General features: G+C 52.9%; 9 protein-coding genes across 9 annotated transcripts; 6 read left to right on the top strand and 3 right to left on the bottom strand.

Annotated features, from left to right (window-relative positions):
* Positions 1-129: 129 nt before the first annotated feature.
* On the top strand, positions 130-276 carry QC761_308720 (uncharacterized protein; the record flags this gene model as incomplete). The annotated part of the gene is made up of 1 exon (XM_062878017.1): positions 130-276. One exon carries the CDS (start codon positions 130-132, stop codon positions 274-276), a length of 147 nt encoding a protein of 48 aa, XP_062733846.1.
* Positions 277-1,342: 1,066 nt separating this feature from the next.
* YRA1_2 (RNA-binding RNA annealing protein) lies at positions 1,343-1,672 on the top strand (the record flags this gene model as incomplete). The annotated part of the gene is made up of 2 exons (XM_062872533.1): positions 1,343-1,564; positions 1,625-1,672. The coding sequence occupies 2 exons, from the start codon at positions 1,343-1,345 to the stop codon at positions 1,670-1,672; spliced, it is 270 nt and encodes an 89-aa protein (XP_062733845.1).
* A 743-nt stretch (positions 1,673-2,415) lies between these two features.
* Positions 2,416-3,402, top strand: YRA1_1 (RNA-binding RNA annealing protein; the record flags this gene model as incomplete). Its single annotated transcript, XM_062872532.1, has 3 exons — positions 2,416-2,455; positions 2,534-2,682; positions 2,739-3,402. The coding sequence occupies 3 exons, from the start codon at positions 2,416-2,418 to the stop codon at positions 3,066-3,068; spliced, it is 519 nt and encodes a 172-aa protein (XP_062733844.1). The 3' UTR covers positions 3,069-3,402.
* Positions 3,365-5,083, bottom strand: VPS24 (Vacuolar protein-sorting-associated protein 24). Its single transcript, XM_062878016.1, has 2 exons — positions 4,436-5,083; positions 3,365-4,342 (listed from the first exon to the last, which is right to left on the bottom strand). The coding sequence occupies exons 1-2, from the start codon at positions 4,481-4,483 to the stop codon at positions 3,680-3,682; spliced, it is 711 nt and encodes a 236-aa protein (XP_062733843.1). The 5' UTR covers positions 4,484-5,083; the 3' UTR covers positions 3,365-3,679.
* A 123-nt stretch (positions 5,084-5,206) lies between these two features.
* On the top strand, positions 5,207-6,980 carry wos2 (p23 chaperone protein wos2). Its single transcript, XM_062878015.1, has 5 exons — positions 5,207-5,545; positions 5,631-5,666; positions 5,887-6,279; positions 6,350-6,367; positions 6,511-6,980. The coding sequence occupies exons 2-5, from the start codon at positions 5,642-5,644 to the stop codon at positions 6,687-6,689; spliced, it is 615 nt and encodes a 204-aa protein (XP_062733842.1). The 5' UTR covers positions 5,207-5,545; positions 5,631-5,641; the 3' UTR covers positions 6,690-6,980.
* Positions 6,981-7,230: 250 nt separating this feature from the next.
* On the top strand, positions 7,231-9,235 carry QC761_308680 (uncharacterized protein). Its single transcript, XM_062878014.1, has 3 exons — positions 7,231-7,857; positions 7,973-8,849; positions 8,926-9,235. The coding sequence occupies exons 2-3, from the start codon at positions 8,736-8,738 to the stop codon at positions 9,154-9,156; spliced, it is 345 nt and encodes a 114-aa protein (XP_062733841.1). The 5' UTR covers positions 7,231-7,857; positions 7,973-8,735; the 3' UTR covers positions 9,157-9,235.
* A 17-nt stretch (positions 9,236-9,252) lies between these two features.
* Positions 9,253-11,672, bottom strand: MRPS5 (28S ribosomal protein S5, mitochondrial). The gene is made up of 2 exons (XM_062878013.1): positions 9,672-11,672; positions 9,253-9,611 (listed from the first exon to the last, which is right to left on the bottom strand). The coding sequence occupies exons 1-2, from the start codon at positions 11,023-11,025 to the stop codon at positions 9,391-9,393; spliced, it is 1,575 nt and encodes a 524-aa protein (XP_062733840.1). The 5' UTR covers positions 11,026-11,672; the 3' UTR covers positions 9,253-9,390.
* Positions 11,673-11,756: 84 nt separating this feature from the next.
* On the bottom strand, positions 11,757-14,378 carry QC761_308655 (uncharacterized protein; the record flags this gene model as incomplete). Its single annotated transcript, XM_062878011.1, has 3 exons — positions 11,757-13,559; positions 13,617-14,021; positions 14,079-14,378. 3 exons carry the CDS (start codon positions 14,376-14,378, stop codon positions 12,894-12,896), a joined length of 1,371 nt encoding a protein of 456 aa, XP_062733838.1. The 3' UTR covers positions 11,757-12,893.
* QC761_308660 (uncharacterized protein) lies at positions 12,150-12,383 on the top strand (the record flags this gene model as incomplete). Its single annotated transcript, XM_062878012.1, has 1 exon — positions 12,150-12,383. One exon carries the CDS (start codon positions 12,150-12,152, stop codon positions 12,381-12,383), a length of 234 nt encoding a protein of 77 aa, XP_062733839.1.
* Positions 14,379-14,462: the final 84 nt, after the last annotated feature.

The raw sequence follows: 14,462 nt of genomic DNA, 5'->3' as shown, positions 1-14,462 counted from the left end.
ACGGGTTCATTTCTCTTGTACAAACCGAACTGATTGACTAGAAGCCCACCGCGCGTTTAGCTCCATACTGTTCCCAAACCTCAACTACACGACAGGCCGACGTCCACCTACGTCCACTCCACCGCGATCATGATTACCGACAGCGAGCTTTACAGCCTTGCCATCTTCCTTGGCTCGGCAGCCATGGTTCTGATTATCATCTACCATTTCTTCGAGGTCAATGCCAAAGATCAGCTGCCAGTAAACGCAAAGGGTCCGGCCAGCAAACTGAAATGAAGATGGATAGAGGATATGGCTGGTATTGTACAATAGTACGGGAGGTTTCCGACAGTTTTCTACGAGTGCACCCATGTCGCCTTCGATTTCCTATCCACGGGAGATGGACAGCTACCTAGAGCTACGCATGCAGGGCAAGGGTTGCTTGGGGAGTGTCACAGAAGGGTTCCAAAATATGCCGAACAGCAGGACACGGGCAAGTCAGGTGGCGATTTTGAGTTAGTTGGGCGAAAAGGAATAGAGAGCCACGGCTAAGCACCATGGATTTTATGGCGAAAGCCAATTCATACATGAAGGAAGGACTGAGAATTGCTCTGGTGATCTGAGGTGGATTCAACTTTCTCTTGTCTTTTCTCATACCATATAATAGGAACAAGAAACCGTGTTGGAGTTCTCACTCCTGTTATATCTGAACGTTGCCCACATCGTCTCGGGCCTGGCATGGCAGCTGTGACCAGATGACGAGATGAACAGGCTGAAGGTGTTTGTACAGGTACAAGGAGTAATCAGGCTGTGGCTGAGATATGACTAGTCCCAGTTAGTGAAGTAGTGGGGGCTGTACACGCCACCTCACTGGCCCGGCGTGCCTGGCTCCTCCGTGCTGCAAAGCTTCGCTGGTCGGTCAGCTCGCCCCCAGGTGCCACCCTCAAATTCTCGCGCGCGAATCCGTTTCCCTTCTGCTCTCTCCTTCTCCATCAGCCAACAACCCAGCCTGCACCCTGCCCATCGCCATCCTTCATTTCACCTTGGCCAGGCCTGCGACCCAATATCGCTGCCATTCTCCCTTTCCGACTTGCCATTAAATCGCTTCGGAATCCAACTTCATTTCTGCCCTCTTTTTTGCCTGCAGTCGCCGCCAAACACACGCGACTTGCAGTCATCTGCTAGCCAACTCTCGCGATTATTTTAATCAGGCGACCTCTTTCTTCATCGCCCGACCACTTCGCGCCTGCCATCACTCATACCAGTCAACGTACTGCTTGTCATAAACCACGACGGCAGTTCTTACTCTCGACCAACCACTTTCACACTCAATCTTTTACATCTTTCACTTCCCACCGTCATCATGGGCAAACTCGATCAGTCTCTGGATGAGATCCTCTCCAGCCAGCGCAAGAATAGCCAGGGCCGTCGCCGCTCCCAGCGTCGCTCTGTTGGCGCCAAGCCTGCCGCTGCCCCCGCCGGTGGCATCCAGAAAACCACCAAGCCTGCCCGGACTGCATCCAAGCCTGCTTCCGGCAAAGGTGCCGGTTTGACCGGTGAGAGCAAGATCATGGTCAGCAACCTGGTATGTCACACACCCATCTCTTTGTTTGCTGTATGGACCCATTTGCTAACTTTTGCGTAGCCCAAGGATGTTTCCGAAGCGCAGATCAAGGTATGTTACTACCAGTGAGGCTCTTCACGCCTTCGGATTTTGTCGACACACTTCATTCCCACGGGATATCTACCCACGTCCAGTCCTCGGTGGACCTTTTATGGTGGTCATTTGACACCTTCAGCGCTTGCAAGCGACTGTCTTGATGCCTAGTCTCCTTCATGACACGCAAGTGCGCCCCGCACGATACTGCTGTCAAACCACCGGAAGTTGAGCAAGCCCGTGTCTCACTGCATCTTCCAACCAGCTTGGGCTGCCTGGCAAGCACCCACGGTTCGGGACGACTGCGTAGACAACCACAAAGGGCACCGGCAATATATCAGACAGCACGCCGAGCTGGGTGTACATCGCACAATCTCGTCTGGCTGGTCACCAGATTGATGATGGCGTTTTGAGCGAGCTTAGCAGTGAGCTGTAGAAAACAACGACACGTCCTCCCCCAAGTCATAGCTGGGTGAATCCATCGGGCTGGGGCTCGTGTCTGTTGGTTGCTGGAGTTGCCAGCGAGGCAGGTTCCTTTTCTTTGGATTAGGCATATTTTTCTCCTGTCTGTCGGATAGGGGTACGGGTGGGATACGTCATACACTGTCATCTATCGAAGATGAGGCTCTGCGCACGGGAGCACGAGGTCGGACGAACGGTTTCAGTGGATGTCGGATTTTGCACACCTTCCAGTCGCTGGTGATGCTTGTCGGGGGATGTTGCTCACTGCTCTGCTCGCTATTTTTGATTACGCTTTCGAAACGAACACTCGCTACACGATGGCTCTTCAAGGACGCTGGTCTTCGGGACTTGAGACTAGTCGCTACGGATGCTCGAACTTACATTTTGCTTGACGCTAACCACCGAATCTCCCACGATAGGAATATTTCCAGCAAGCTGTTGGCCAGGTCAAGAAGGTCGAGATCTCCTACGGCCCCGGGGGTGTCAGCCGTGGTCTCGCCCACGTCACTTTCCACCACGCCGATGGAGCCAGCAAAGCTTTCTCCACTCTCAATGGTCTTCTCATTGACAATCGCCCGGTCAAGGTATGTTTTAACTTTGGAATGGCATGCAACTATCAGCACAGTCTAACTCTCTCCAGGTCGAGGTGATCGTTGCTTCTGCCGATCTCATTCCCCAGCCCAAGACTCTGGCTCAGCGTATTGCGCAGCCCAAGGCTCAACCCAAGTCTGCGGCCACTGTCAAGCATGGTGCCAATGGCGCCAAGGGTGCTCCCGCTGCTGGCAAGGCTGGCGCTAAGAAGGCTCCTCGCAAGGGCCGCAACAATCGCCCAGCCAAGAAGACTGCCGAGGAGCTTGACTCTGAGATGGCTGACTACTTTGACAGCGGTGCCACTGAGCCTGCCGCCGCCAACGCTGCCGCGGCCCCAGCTGCCGGTGGTGATGCTGCGATGGAGGAGGACGTTCTTTAAACAGTACATTCTTTGGGATTAGGAGTCATGGGGTTGTTAATGGGTCTTGCTAGCGGAAACTTGATACGATATTTATTTGGGCGGTTCGGCATGGGTGGATGGGTAGGGCTCAGATTTCCTTGCGGTGCATACATGCAGGCACAGATTGATACTGCCGCCTTTTTAAGTGTTTGGCTTAATTGTATAATCATGATTAGCGAATTTACTCCGATGCAAGGGGTTGTGAAATGCTTGCTTTGGCCGTTGTTTCCGGCAGCACTAGAATTGGTTGGCTCTCATCATGTTCAATGTGCGCTCGTAAGGTACATGAATCTCCGAGTGACAGAACCTGGGGGCTATATGAGTAGTTCAGCCGACCTTGGTTCCTGTGCGTTTCTCTTATTCTACTTCACGAAGACAGGCAGATCCAGAAAATGTACTTGGAAAACAAACTGTATGTAGACAAGACCGCAAAGCAGCCATCTCTGCCAATGAAACATAACACCTACAACGCCAGACATTAACCCATTCCCCATGTTGAGACATAAATCAAGAGCTCCCCACCCGCACACTCCAAGCATTTTGATGCCTTGTCACCCTCTCCTCCACCAACTTGGCTTTGTGACCACAGATCAACTCCTCAACGCCTCCAACCGATTCCTCATCTGGTCCATCATGGCCTCTGTATCCTCCTCTTCGTCCTCCTCCACCTGTTGCTGCTGCTGCTTTTGCTTCTGCGGCAGCGGCGCACTAGGCAGCGCACCCGTCTTGTCCATCCTATCCTTCAAGATCTCACCCAACACCTTCTCCACCTCCTCCTCAGCCTCCTCCTCCTCTTCTTCATACACCTCCGTCTCGGGCAGCGCATCCCCGACCATCTCCTCTATAATCCCCGCCTTCATCAACTCCACACTCAACTCCTGCATCGTCCCCGCCAACTCGGGCAGGCGAATCAAGGTGTTGACGTCCTTCATGATGCCGACGCTGGCTTTGATGCTCCCTTCTATCTTGCGGAGGGCGAATGCTTCATTGACTTGCATTTGGACGGAGGTGAGCTGGGCTTTGAAGGTGTGGAGACGGTTGGTCTCCTTGCGGCGCTTGACGAGCTCGCGGGCGAAGTCGCGGATTTCGCGCTGGGCTTGCTTGGTTTGCTGGTGGTTTGGGCCGAGGCGTTGGGCGCGTTTGTCGGCTGCGAGGATGAGGTTTTTGGTTTTGGTTTCGATTGCGCGGGCGTTGAGGATGTCGCGGTCGATGCGGCGGATGTTTTGGCGGAGGAGGGCGTTGCATTTGCGCACCTGAGAGGGGGGGGTGGAGGGGTTAGATACTGGGAGGGGGAATGGGGGAAGGGCAGTTGGACAGGAGGGAAATAAAAGTGTTAAAACACATACCTGTGCTTGAGGGTCGGGTTTGGTGAAGAGGGAGCGGAAGGTTTCCATTTTGGTGGTGGTTTGCGCTGAGGTTGGGAGGAGATTGGTGGTGGATTGAGTGGACAGTGTCGCCCCCCTCCCGCCGGTGTTATGGGTGAGCGATGAATGTGCTAAAGTTGGGGTAAAGGGTGGTGATAGTTGAGTCGTTGTCGTCGTCGTCGTACGTGTCGCGGTTGGCGGGTGGGCGCTGACGTCGTTTCCAGATTGGGGAACGAAGCCAAGGTGGGACTCAGGTTGGCGATTTGGAGCCTCACTTTGCAAGGGACTGGTGCATAACCCTGTGTCTCGAAAGTCTCCGCTATAACCCTGACCTGGATGTGGAACTGTCCCGACCCCGCTGCAGCGGCCCGCCAAGGCGAGCCCCGCAGTGGACTTCTCCTGAAGCTGGAGCTTGTGCCGTTTTCATCTCTTTGCTCTTCGGTCACTTCACCGATGGATGAAACTATGCAGTAAGAGCAGCTTATCTTCCTTCCTATTGGGTAGATTTACGGATTTCTTGTGCAACACTCGGCATGTGTTGTAAAAGGGGCACATGAAGCCTGCATTAATAGAGACCTCCCCCAACTGCTACCCCTCACTCGACACTAACTGTGGTGTAACTATCTTGACAAGACCTTTTTGGGTTTGATGCTGCGAACTCACATCGAATAGGTAAGATACAAGGCTGTACAGGCCAGAGTATATTTATAGTGTAGACCATAAGACGATACAGCTTCTAGAACGGTCACCAACCTTCCTAGATCGCTTGGTAGTAGTATCGTACGCTCGTGTCCATAACCGTAGTCCCCCGCAATTGGTGACCTCAGCCCTGCCGATGGCCCGTGCAGCTTAATCTTTGGGCTTCTCATGAATTCCACCAACGCCCTGGCTGGCTGGGAACGGTAGCAGGCAGGTGCAGCCTCGTCACAAATAAACCAAGACACCCGCGTCTCCCCTCCAACGACGTCTACCTCCCAAACAATTTTCTGCAGCAGTCGTAGTGAATTCACGATCTTTGCTCAATACCACCGCCTCATCAAACTTTCCACCCGAACGTTCTCTCTCCCTTGTTCCTTGAACTTTCTTCTTAACGTGAGTTCTAGCTAAGCGCCTGAGAAGCTACCCCTCCTCCACGAACTTCAACCCATCGGCAGTTTACTCACCTTTCTACCTCCAGCACATATCACAATGGCCAGCACCGTAACACCTGAGGGTAAGTAGCTGATCCGAGTTTTGTTTCTCACCATGGCAAAATCCTTCAAAAGGGTAGACCGAACACACTGGCCTGGTAGCTCAACGACGCCCCTCGGTCTCCGTCTCCCCGGGTCGTGGTTCGCGACAGCTGAGGTCTGGCGAACTGCTGCCCTTCCTGTTCACCGCAATTTAAACCCTCTCAAAAATTGACAAGGCTGACCACGCCTCGCCATCTGCAGTCCTCTGGGCGCAGCGCTCCTCCAACGCCGACCCCGAGAAGAACTTTATCTACCTCACCATCAACGTCCCCGATGTGCCGGCGTCCAATATCAAGCTGGACGTGAAGCCCACCGGTCTCACATTCACCGGTCACTCCGACACCCTCAAGAAGACCTACCATGTCGAGCTCGAGTTCTACGCCGAGATCGACCCTACCGCGAGCAAGATCAACCACACGGCTCGCGACGTTGAGATGAAGCTGCGCAAGAAGGAGCTGACCGAGGAGTACTGGCCTCGCCTGCTCAAGGAGTCTAAAAAGATGCACTTCCTCAAGACCGACTTCGACAAGTGGGTTGATGAGGATGAGCAGAACGAGGCTGAGGAGGAGGACTTCTCGCAATTTGGTGGCATGGGTGAGTAACTTCCTAAACTCCTGACAAAACACCCTGTTGCAGCGTATGCTAAACACATTGTGTCTGATAGGTGGCATGCCTGGCATGGGTACGTAACTTGGCCGAATACATTGCGCGGTCGGATGGAAAACCGGATTCGAGACACGACAGGCTTGATCCGACTCTACCATCGGATTCTTGGCTCTTTGACTTCTTGGGCCATGATCATTTTGCTGACTTATTGTTTCGCAGGTGGCGCTGGCGGCGACTTCGGTGGCATCGATTTCTCCAAGCTCGGTGCTGGGGCTGGTATGCCCGAGGGCGATGACGAGGAGGAATCGGACGACGACATGCCTCCTCTCGAGGGTGAAGAGGAGGAGGCCGCCAAGAAGGACGCCCCCAAGGCGGACGACGGCAAGGAGGTTGCTTAAGTCTGTGAAGCCGGTGACGAAACGACACTTCAGCGCGTCTTGGGTCAGACATAGACCACAGGGATAGCTGACGTCCGGTATGGAAGGGCGAAGCTACGAACTGGTTACCTGGGATAAACAAGCATCAGCATTAGCCGAATCATTGGACCCACTGTTCGATCTCATAGGCAGCAGAGCAATCTGGTTAGGTATTTCGAGGGCTGTTCAAGGCTCTCTTGGCGAATTGAAGCTACTTTTCTACTGACGCATATACACGCAAGTTTTGCCCCGTTTTGGGTAAATGTTTTTTGATCGGTCTGGTGTCTCTTGAAGCCCGAGTGGTGTGTCTCAGCTGCAAGTTCCTTAGACAGGGAATACCGTAAACGGCTTTGCGACCATGGATGTTTGCAATGCGCCCGGAAGATTCCTGGGAAAGAAAATGGCATGGATCACTAATCGCCAGTTCCCGAAGAGCCATGCCAGGAATATGGCTGTCAGGTGATTCTGATACATCAATGGCGTTCGGGAGGCAGGTCATGCGTCCCATCTAGAGTTGTACAAGTGCATGCCCTTTCAGCTGAGGCTCCCGACTATGCCGGGCTGTCCATCCTCTCACCTCGCGGTCTATTCTCTTCAACAGCAACTTTTCTCTTAGCCTCCGGAGCATTCCCATCGCTTTTCTTGCAAGCCATCAACTGTTGCAATTTCCGAGTACAGGGGAGGAAACTCATTGCCGACACACACATCACCGACGCTTATCTCGAGGGTTAGCACTCCTTGGACAAGCTCGTGACACAAGCAAGGACTCTGTTTGACTGGCTGCGATGGTGACGGAGAGTACTCCGGGTTCTGGGAGGGACACCATGGGAAAGAACCACGGGGGTATGTCATCACCGGTTTTTGTAGAGGACTGAGGGTATCACCAAGCGGCTGGTGGTGGCTGATGAGGGGTTGAATGGTATACAAGTGAGGGGGAAATGGTGAGATATTTGCAACGCTAGAGGATCTATTAGCCTGGCTTCACAAGCTCGCAGTCAGCGCTCGTCTACTATTTTTTTTTCTTTTGACCTAATAGCGCGAATGGCGAGTCTTGCTAGCTGGGCGTAGGTAGCCTCAAATTGACCAAAATATTCTGGCAGGAGGGAAGGCCACTGTGGGATTTTGGCTTCTTATCAGAAGGAGAGAAAAGGTTGGCAGCCCGGCTCTTTGTTCTGTCCATGATCTTGTTGCAAGATATATACAAGCAAACACTTTTACTTACCCATTTACAATGTTGTTATATCACCAGCTCACAATCGGTTTAGTTTTGAGAGGCGAATCGTCAACAACGCCGCCTCCGACAGCAGGCAAAAGTATAAAAGATGTCATTCGGCAATAAGAACAACAGCAGAGGAGAAGAAGACGACGCCTTCACGGCTGCGGACGCGGCGTATTACTCTAGCCAAGGGGCCAGCATGACAGCTTGGGGAAGTGATGAGACGTGGAGTGATCCGCTTAAGGATGGCACCAAGGGGAAGGGTGGTGGTGGGAACAAGAAGGGTGGCGGTGATAAGAGTAAGGGGAAGGATATGAAGAAGAAATGACATCGTCCGACGGAGGTTGGATTTGGAAGACTATATGGTGGATAGGCTTTCTTTTGTGTTTGGGTTTTGTTTGTCGCATTTTCATCGCCCTCGGATCCGGGCGGTGTATCGCTCTTCTTTGACAGAGGGCGGTTTCTTACTTATGAACTCAGCTCAATGATTCTAAACCGGTCTCTTTAACACCATCTTGATGGAAGTCAAGGTGAAAAGACATGGTCAACAAACCCCCTGAAACAACTTAATATACGCCCCATCCCACGTAAAGCTGTAAATAACCGTATTGAACACACCTCTCGCCCCACTTAATTACACCAACTTCACCTTACACCTCTCAAGCTTGACCCCACGCGCGTCACTTCTCTCATTCTCAATTATTACGACCGCCATATCTCATCAACTCACGACAATATTCTCACTACTCACCACTTGCCTTCACCTTCACAACCACATACCTACCCAACCCAGAAATTACGAAGCAAGCAGAATGGACATCCCCCGCCCCACCTCCGCCCTCCACCCCGGCTCCCCCCCAGAACTCACCCCAACAGAGCAAGAAGTCCTCGAGGAATATGAGCGGTTGGCAGATAACATGAAAAAGGTTTGTCCCTTCCCTCCTTTCGTTTCCCTTTCACCATCATCATCGTCAAAATCTAACACCCCTCTCCACCCCACAGCTCGCCTCCCTCCTCGACACCCTAGCCTCCAACCCCACAGTCGAAATCCTTGACGGCCTCCGCGAGCTCGAGCGCAAGACCTCGTTGGTGTTCACCCTCCTAAAAGCAAGTGTCTACAGCATTGTTCTGCAGCAGGAGATGGGCTGGGGCGGTGAGGGTGATCAGCAACAACAACAACAACAACAACAACAACAGGAGGGGGATCACTATGAAGATGATGATGATGAGTGAGAAAAGTCATATAGACATAACAAATCACAGGAGGAAAGATGTGAGCAAGGAAAGCAAAAGATATGATACCCAATACAACAACCGCTTCACACCCCCCTTCCTTTTACATTTCCTTTACTTGAATCAAACATGTTTTTATACAATTGTACAATGTCTACCATCCTTTTCTTACACACTACCACCCCCCCCCTCTAAAGTTCTTTTATATGCACAGGAGAAGTTTTGTTTCAAGATTTACTGAGTAGCACCGCCATAATACACCTTTCTCACATCCACCAGCTTCCTCCCCCGTCCCATGGCGATCTCCTCGGGGTCCTTTTGGTTAAACAGCGCCTCAAACGTGGCTTTGACCGTGTTCATCGGGTTGCGAGACCGGGGGACGCGAGCCGACAGATCATAAATACCCGCCGCGCGGCAGATTTCGAAAATGCGGTGCTGGACTCTCAGACCGAACCCTGTTTTTTTTTTCTCGTCAGCATCACCGCAACTTCGAGGATCAAAGGGGGAAAAAATACCAGGCGGCCTAGCAAACAACTTCACCACCGTCCCCGAAACCTTGGCCTCCACGTTTCCAAAAATCGTCCTATTCTCATACCTCCTCACCGGCCTCATCTTGCTGATGGCGTCCAACCTCGCCTTCGTGGCCGCCACCATCGGCTCCTGGCTCTTCGCATACCCCAACCCCACCCACCCGTCCCCGTTGCCCGCAACCACAATCGTGACCGTGCTCTGAATTTTGCCCATCCTCGTCTGGTTGCTCACATAATTCACCACCAACGTCTTGCACTGCAGCGCCAGAATCTCCTGCACGCTCATCCCGCTCCTCCTCTTCAAATCCTGGTATATACCCGTCTCGTCCAACCCCTCATCCGCCGGGTCAACCGCCGCCTTGTACAACCCCGCCACACCAGGCACCTTATCCGGCAACGCCAGCGCGAGCGAGCTTTGAGTCTGGATATTCTTGTCCGTCATGACCGACCGCTCAATGATATAACTCAGCACATCCGCATCCGTCGGCCCGCCGCTCACAACCCCCCCATTCTCCTGCTGCTTGGCCGCCTTGTTGATCTCCTCCTGCAGATACTTTTTAAACTCCTTGTGAGCATCATCCCTCACCTCCCCAGGCCACTGTCCCTCCTTGACCTTTTTCCACTCCTCCGGAACGAAGTCCTCCAGTCTCCTCAACGTCCCTGTCGGCTCCCCAACACGAAACTTGTCCGCCCACTGGATCAAATCACTAACAAACTCATCCGTGTTCATGAACCTCGCGTTCGGGTCGGGGTGGGAGATCTTCCTGCTGCGGGAGGCGGGGGGGCGCTTGTCGATAATGGGCTGGTGCTCGGCAAAGTCGTCAATATACGGCATGCGGTAGATGTCAGTTCTCAGCCTCCCCTGAATGGTGAGATCCCTCGGGTTGATGGTCGCTTCGCCGGCCTCGAGGGCGGCGATTTGCTCGGGGGTGTACATCCTGGCGAGCTCGGCTTTTTCGGCGGGGGTGTACTTTGTGAAGGTTTCCGCCGTGAACTCGTCGAGGCTCTCCTGGGAGGCCAGGGGGTCGCGTTTTTCGGGCACGCCCAGGTCGCGGGAGGTGAGGGGGCGGAATCGGGACTTGGCGCGGAGCTTTTCTATTTCCTCGTCTGGGACGGCGGCGGAATTCTTTTTGATGAGGCCCATTTCGTGGGCGGTGATGCTGCGGAAGCGGTGCTTGCGGGCTTGGGGGGAGGGGGTGGAGGAGAAGGGGCGGGATTGTGGTGGTGTTCGAGAGGACGAGGACGAGGTTGTGGAAGTGGTTGTCGTCGGGGCTGTCGTCGAGAGGAAGCCAACCGAGGAGGCGAGCCTCCTGGCTGCTGGGCGAGCTGCCACACTCATAGCTTCCGTCGTTATGTGTGTATGTCCCGCGGCGGGGGGGTGGTTTACGGCGGGGTGGGAAAGGATGTCGCTGTCCCCGGAGGGAGAGAGCTTCGGCGGTCGCTACTGTAACTCTGGCGTCGTCTGTAGGTTCCCCCTTTTGAATTACACCCGAAAAGGTTCCACTGCCGACCGTTTAGAAAAAGTCTTGAAATTATCGGTCGGGAAGAAAGCTCGCTCGCTCGCTCGCTCACTCACACACCTCTCGAAACAGACGAACGAGCAACCGAACGTCCAACAATTTTTTTGGGTCCAAGCTTCTTTCCAATTGGAAATTGGTCCGGGCGTTTTCGAACATCCCACCTTTTGCAACGAGCGGGACAAGCCGGGGGTTTTGTTCATTCCCAACTTTTCAGGCTTAAACAGTGTCCAAATTCTTGGCAGATCCGAGATCTGGGGTCATCACGTGTCGGATCATGTGATCCCCTTTGCACTCATCTTCCCTTCCCATTCATCAACCTCCAAAACGATCTCATAAAACACCCGTAGACGAAGATCTCCGTTCCTCACATTCCCAACAGTGCGCCCATCCACCACCCATCAGCACGGCCCAACCCAAAACACCATCCACGATGCTCCCCCCACAACCAATCACCACTCCCCCAACCAAGCTTACCTAATCCCCCATCCCCCCATCGTGCGACTTTCTTCGCTCTGTCGCAGACCTGAAACGACCCCCCAAGCCCCCTTTTTGCCGCCTACTGAAGACCATGTGGCCATCCGCCGAGAACGTCGCCCTTTTAAACCAATTGCACCGCTTTTTGATTGTGACGTCTGAGGTTTTATCCTATAATCTTTCCCCTTGCCCACTCACCCACTCCACACGCCCATCCTTTCCTTTTTGCCTCCTCTCCTCCTCCAAAAACATCGTGAGATATTCTCACCTTCAAACCCATAATCTTCAACACGTTCATTTTGCCCTGTACATTTAATTATTCTATTCCAGCGAGCAGGCAGCGCCTCTTTAATCACACTACCTTCTTCATCCGTCCGAGACATCAAGTTATCTTTGCGATATCACCCGATAGCATATTCCATTTACGCGCCACCACATACCATTTATATAACCACCACACATAATCGAAATGGGTCAATTCGATTGGTTCTCCAGCATTGGCGCCACGCCAGAAGCCGTCGCCGTCCTCAACGACCAGCCCATCCTCTTCACCATCCTTCTCATCGTTCTCGTCACTATCATCCTCCAGTGCGTCCTCATCTGGTACATCCACTACGCCACCATGAAGCCCGAACAGAAGAAGGCAAAGGAGGACAAGAAAAAGAAGAAGCAGGCTGAGAAGGGTGGTGGCGCCAAGAAATAAATTTGGGGCGCACCGTGACGCTTGGGAAACCGCATTCCATCAAAAGGGAGGGAGAAGACGATTTTGACTTGGCAATCGATGCTATAAACCAGGCTATCCATCCAGTACGTCGTGGAGGCTGAAAGGTCTGAAAGGGCTGGAAAGTGGGCGAATTCTGCCTAGGTGTGGATACATGGGTGAAAGGCCCAGGAACCGTACGTTCGGCCCCAGGGGTTGGGCAAGAATTCCGGTCCGGAAAGGGGATATTTCAATGCATCATCGTTTTGGGCGCTTGGACAAGAACGCGCGGTCGCGGCTTGGTCGGCTCACCCTGATTTGGGATGTCGTTGTGAGCTGCTGATGGGCAGGTACAGCTCTATGGCTATGGTCTGGTCGGTGTCTAGGTTGCGGCGGCTTTGAAGAGCCGGGTTCTATCATTTTGACCGACCTGGCATCATGATTCGTGGAAAATATAACACATCTTCAACTTTCCTCTTCACAGTCCCTTGTCGTGTGTTCGTCGTCTGAGCATTATTCAAAGTCCATGGTGTCAATACTCGAGCTGCGATCCCGTCCTACGGCCTCTGGTTCTGTAGAATCACTATCCTGCTGGAGGGTGACCACATTCCCTTGTCCATCTGTGTAGAAGTACTCAGCTTCGGAACTGCCTTGCCAGTCGTCTGAATGAAGGGCTCCAATGTAGGAGGAAGAGTAAGGTGAAAATGAATCGGTCTCTGAGGGGCTGTCATCAGCATCGTATCCCTCATCATAGTCGTTATCTTCGTCGTAAATGCCTTCTGGAATGTCGCAATAGTGTGCGAGTTGGTTCGCTGTGGAAGCGTAATGGAGAGGGTTGATGATGGCCTCTGCGCATTCACGAGGACCACATCTCTCCTCCGCAGACTTTGGTCCACCAAAGAGTCTCTGGGGAGCTTCCTCCTGCCTATTGTCATCTGCGTTTGTCTGAGATGTGCTGATTCTTTGGATCGGATCCGACCGAATACCCGTCTGGCATCGAAGCCAAAGGCGTTTGCGGATTTCGTCCTCGATTTCGTCATCGACATCCCATATCTCTGGGTCAATATCGCCTGGCATCAACCCCTCAACCTTTCTCCGAAGACTGGGTGACTGGGAGTGTTTCAGCCGGACGATACTTCTTGCCAGAGAAGGGATCATTTGTGCGTGTACTGTCATCGACTACGCCAGCTGTTAGTCGCTGTCACTGGGATACCGATTGCGATGTAAGAGTCTCACCTGTAAGTATGGAATGTTCCACACGGCTGGGGCAATGCCAATCAATGAAGGCAACTCATTGTTGGATTTTGTGACCTTCACCCCCGGTATGCTTTTCTTGACTCCGATCAGCTTTTGAAGCCCAATGTCCAGCAGTGTCATGGCTTCCTCCAATCTGTCCTCCAAGGGCAACCCAGTCGTTTCTGTGGCCTCGGTTTGATCGTCTGTTGAGTATGACATATTGATGTGGTAATGGACATCTACTTTCAACTCTTGAAAGCTGGCAAATGGTAGTTCGGGCGGTGCGATCAGGCTGGAGGACAAGTCTGGGTGGTGTAGAAAGTAGACAGCCTCGGGATTGCTATGTTCAAGCTCAGGATGCGTCGCATGTTTCAGTCGAAGATCAAGACCGAGCTCCACCCAGATCTAAGGCATGTCAGCAACCAATACAAGACGACAGGAAAGGAATGTAGGTGGTCTTACTCCGCACCCGGCGGCCAAGTGAGAGATTGTGACTTCAGTGTCAGGGTCTAGGCCTGCAACATCTAGGGGTTCGCCGTTCAACAGTGTTGAGAATTGCACCCGACAATCACCACCTGCCTTGGCTATCCAGATAATTGCTTCAGAGGAGGCTTTATATAGCTCGATGGCGTCTGGAACGTGGTCCCAGATTGCGGGTAAGGAGAGCACGCAGGAGCTGGTGAGAACAATCGATAGGTCGGAATTTATGGTGGCAACCTCAATGCTTCCAATGTCAAACTCGGTTGTCTGGAGATCGTCCATGGCAAGCCATGTGGGAAGCGTTAGGCAGCAGCATCTCTCTGGAAAAGATTGAGGAGTGAGTGGTACGTTAGTTCAAAAGTTAGG

This window comes from Podospora bellae-mahoneyi, chromosome 3 (genome assembly GCF_035222275.1).
Source record: "Podospora bellae-mahoneyi strain CBS 112042 chromosome 3, whole genome shotgun sequence".
NCBI classification, from domain to species: domain Eukaryota; kingdom Fungi; phylum Ascomycota; class Sordariomycetes; order Sordariales; family Podosporaceae; genus Podospora; species Podospora bellae-mahoneyi.
Note: the sequence above shows the minus strand (reverse complement) of the source record. Positions and strands in the feature narration are given on the sequence as shown.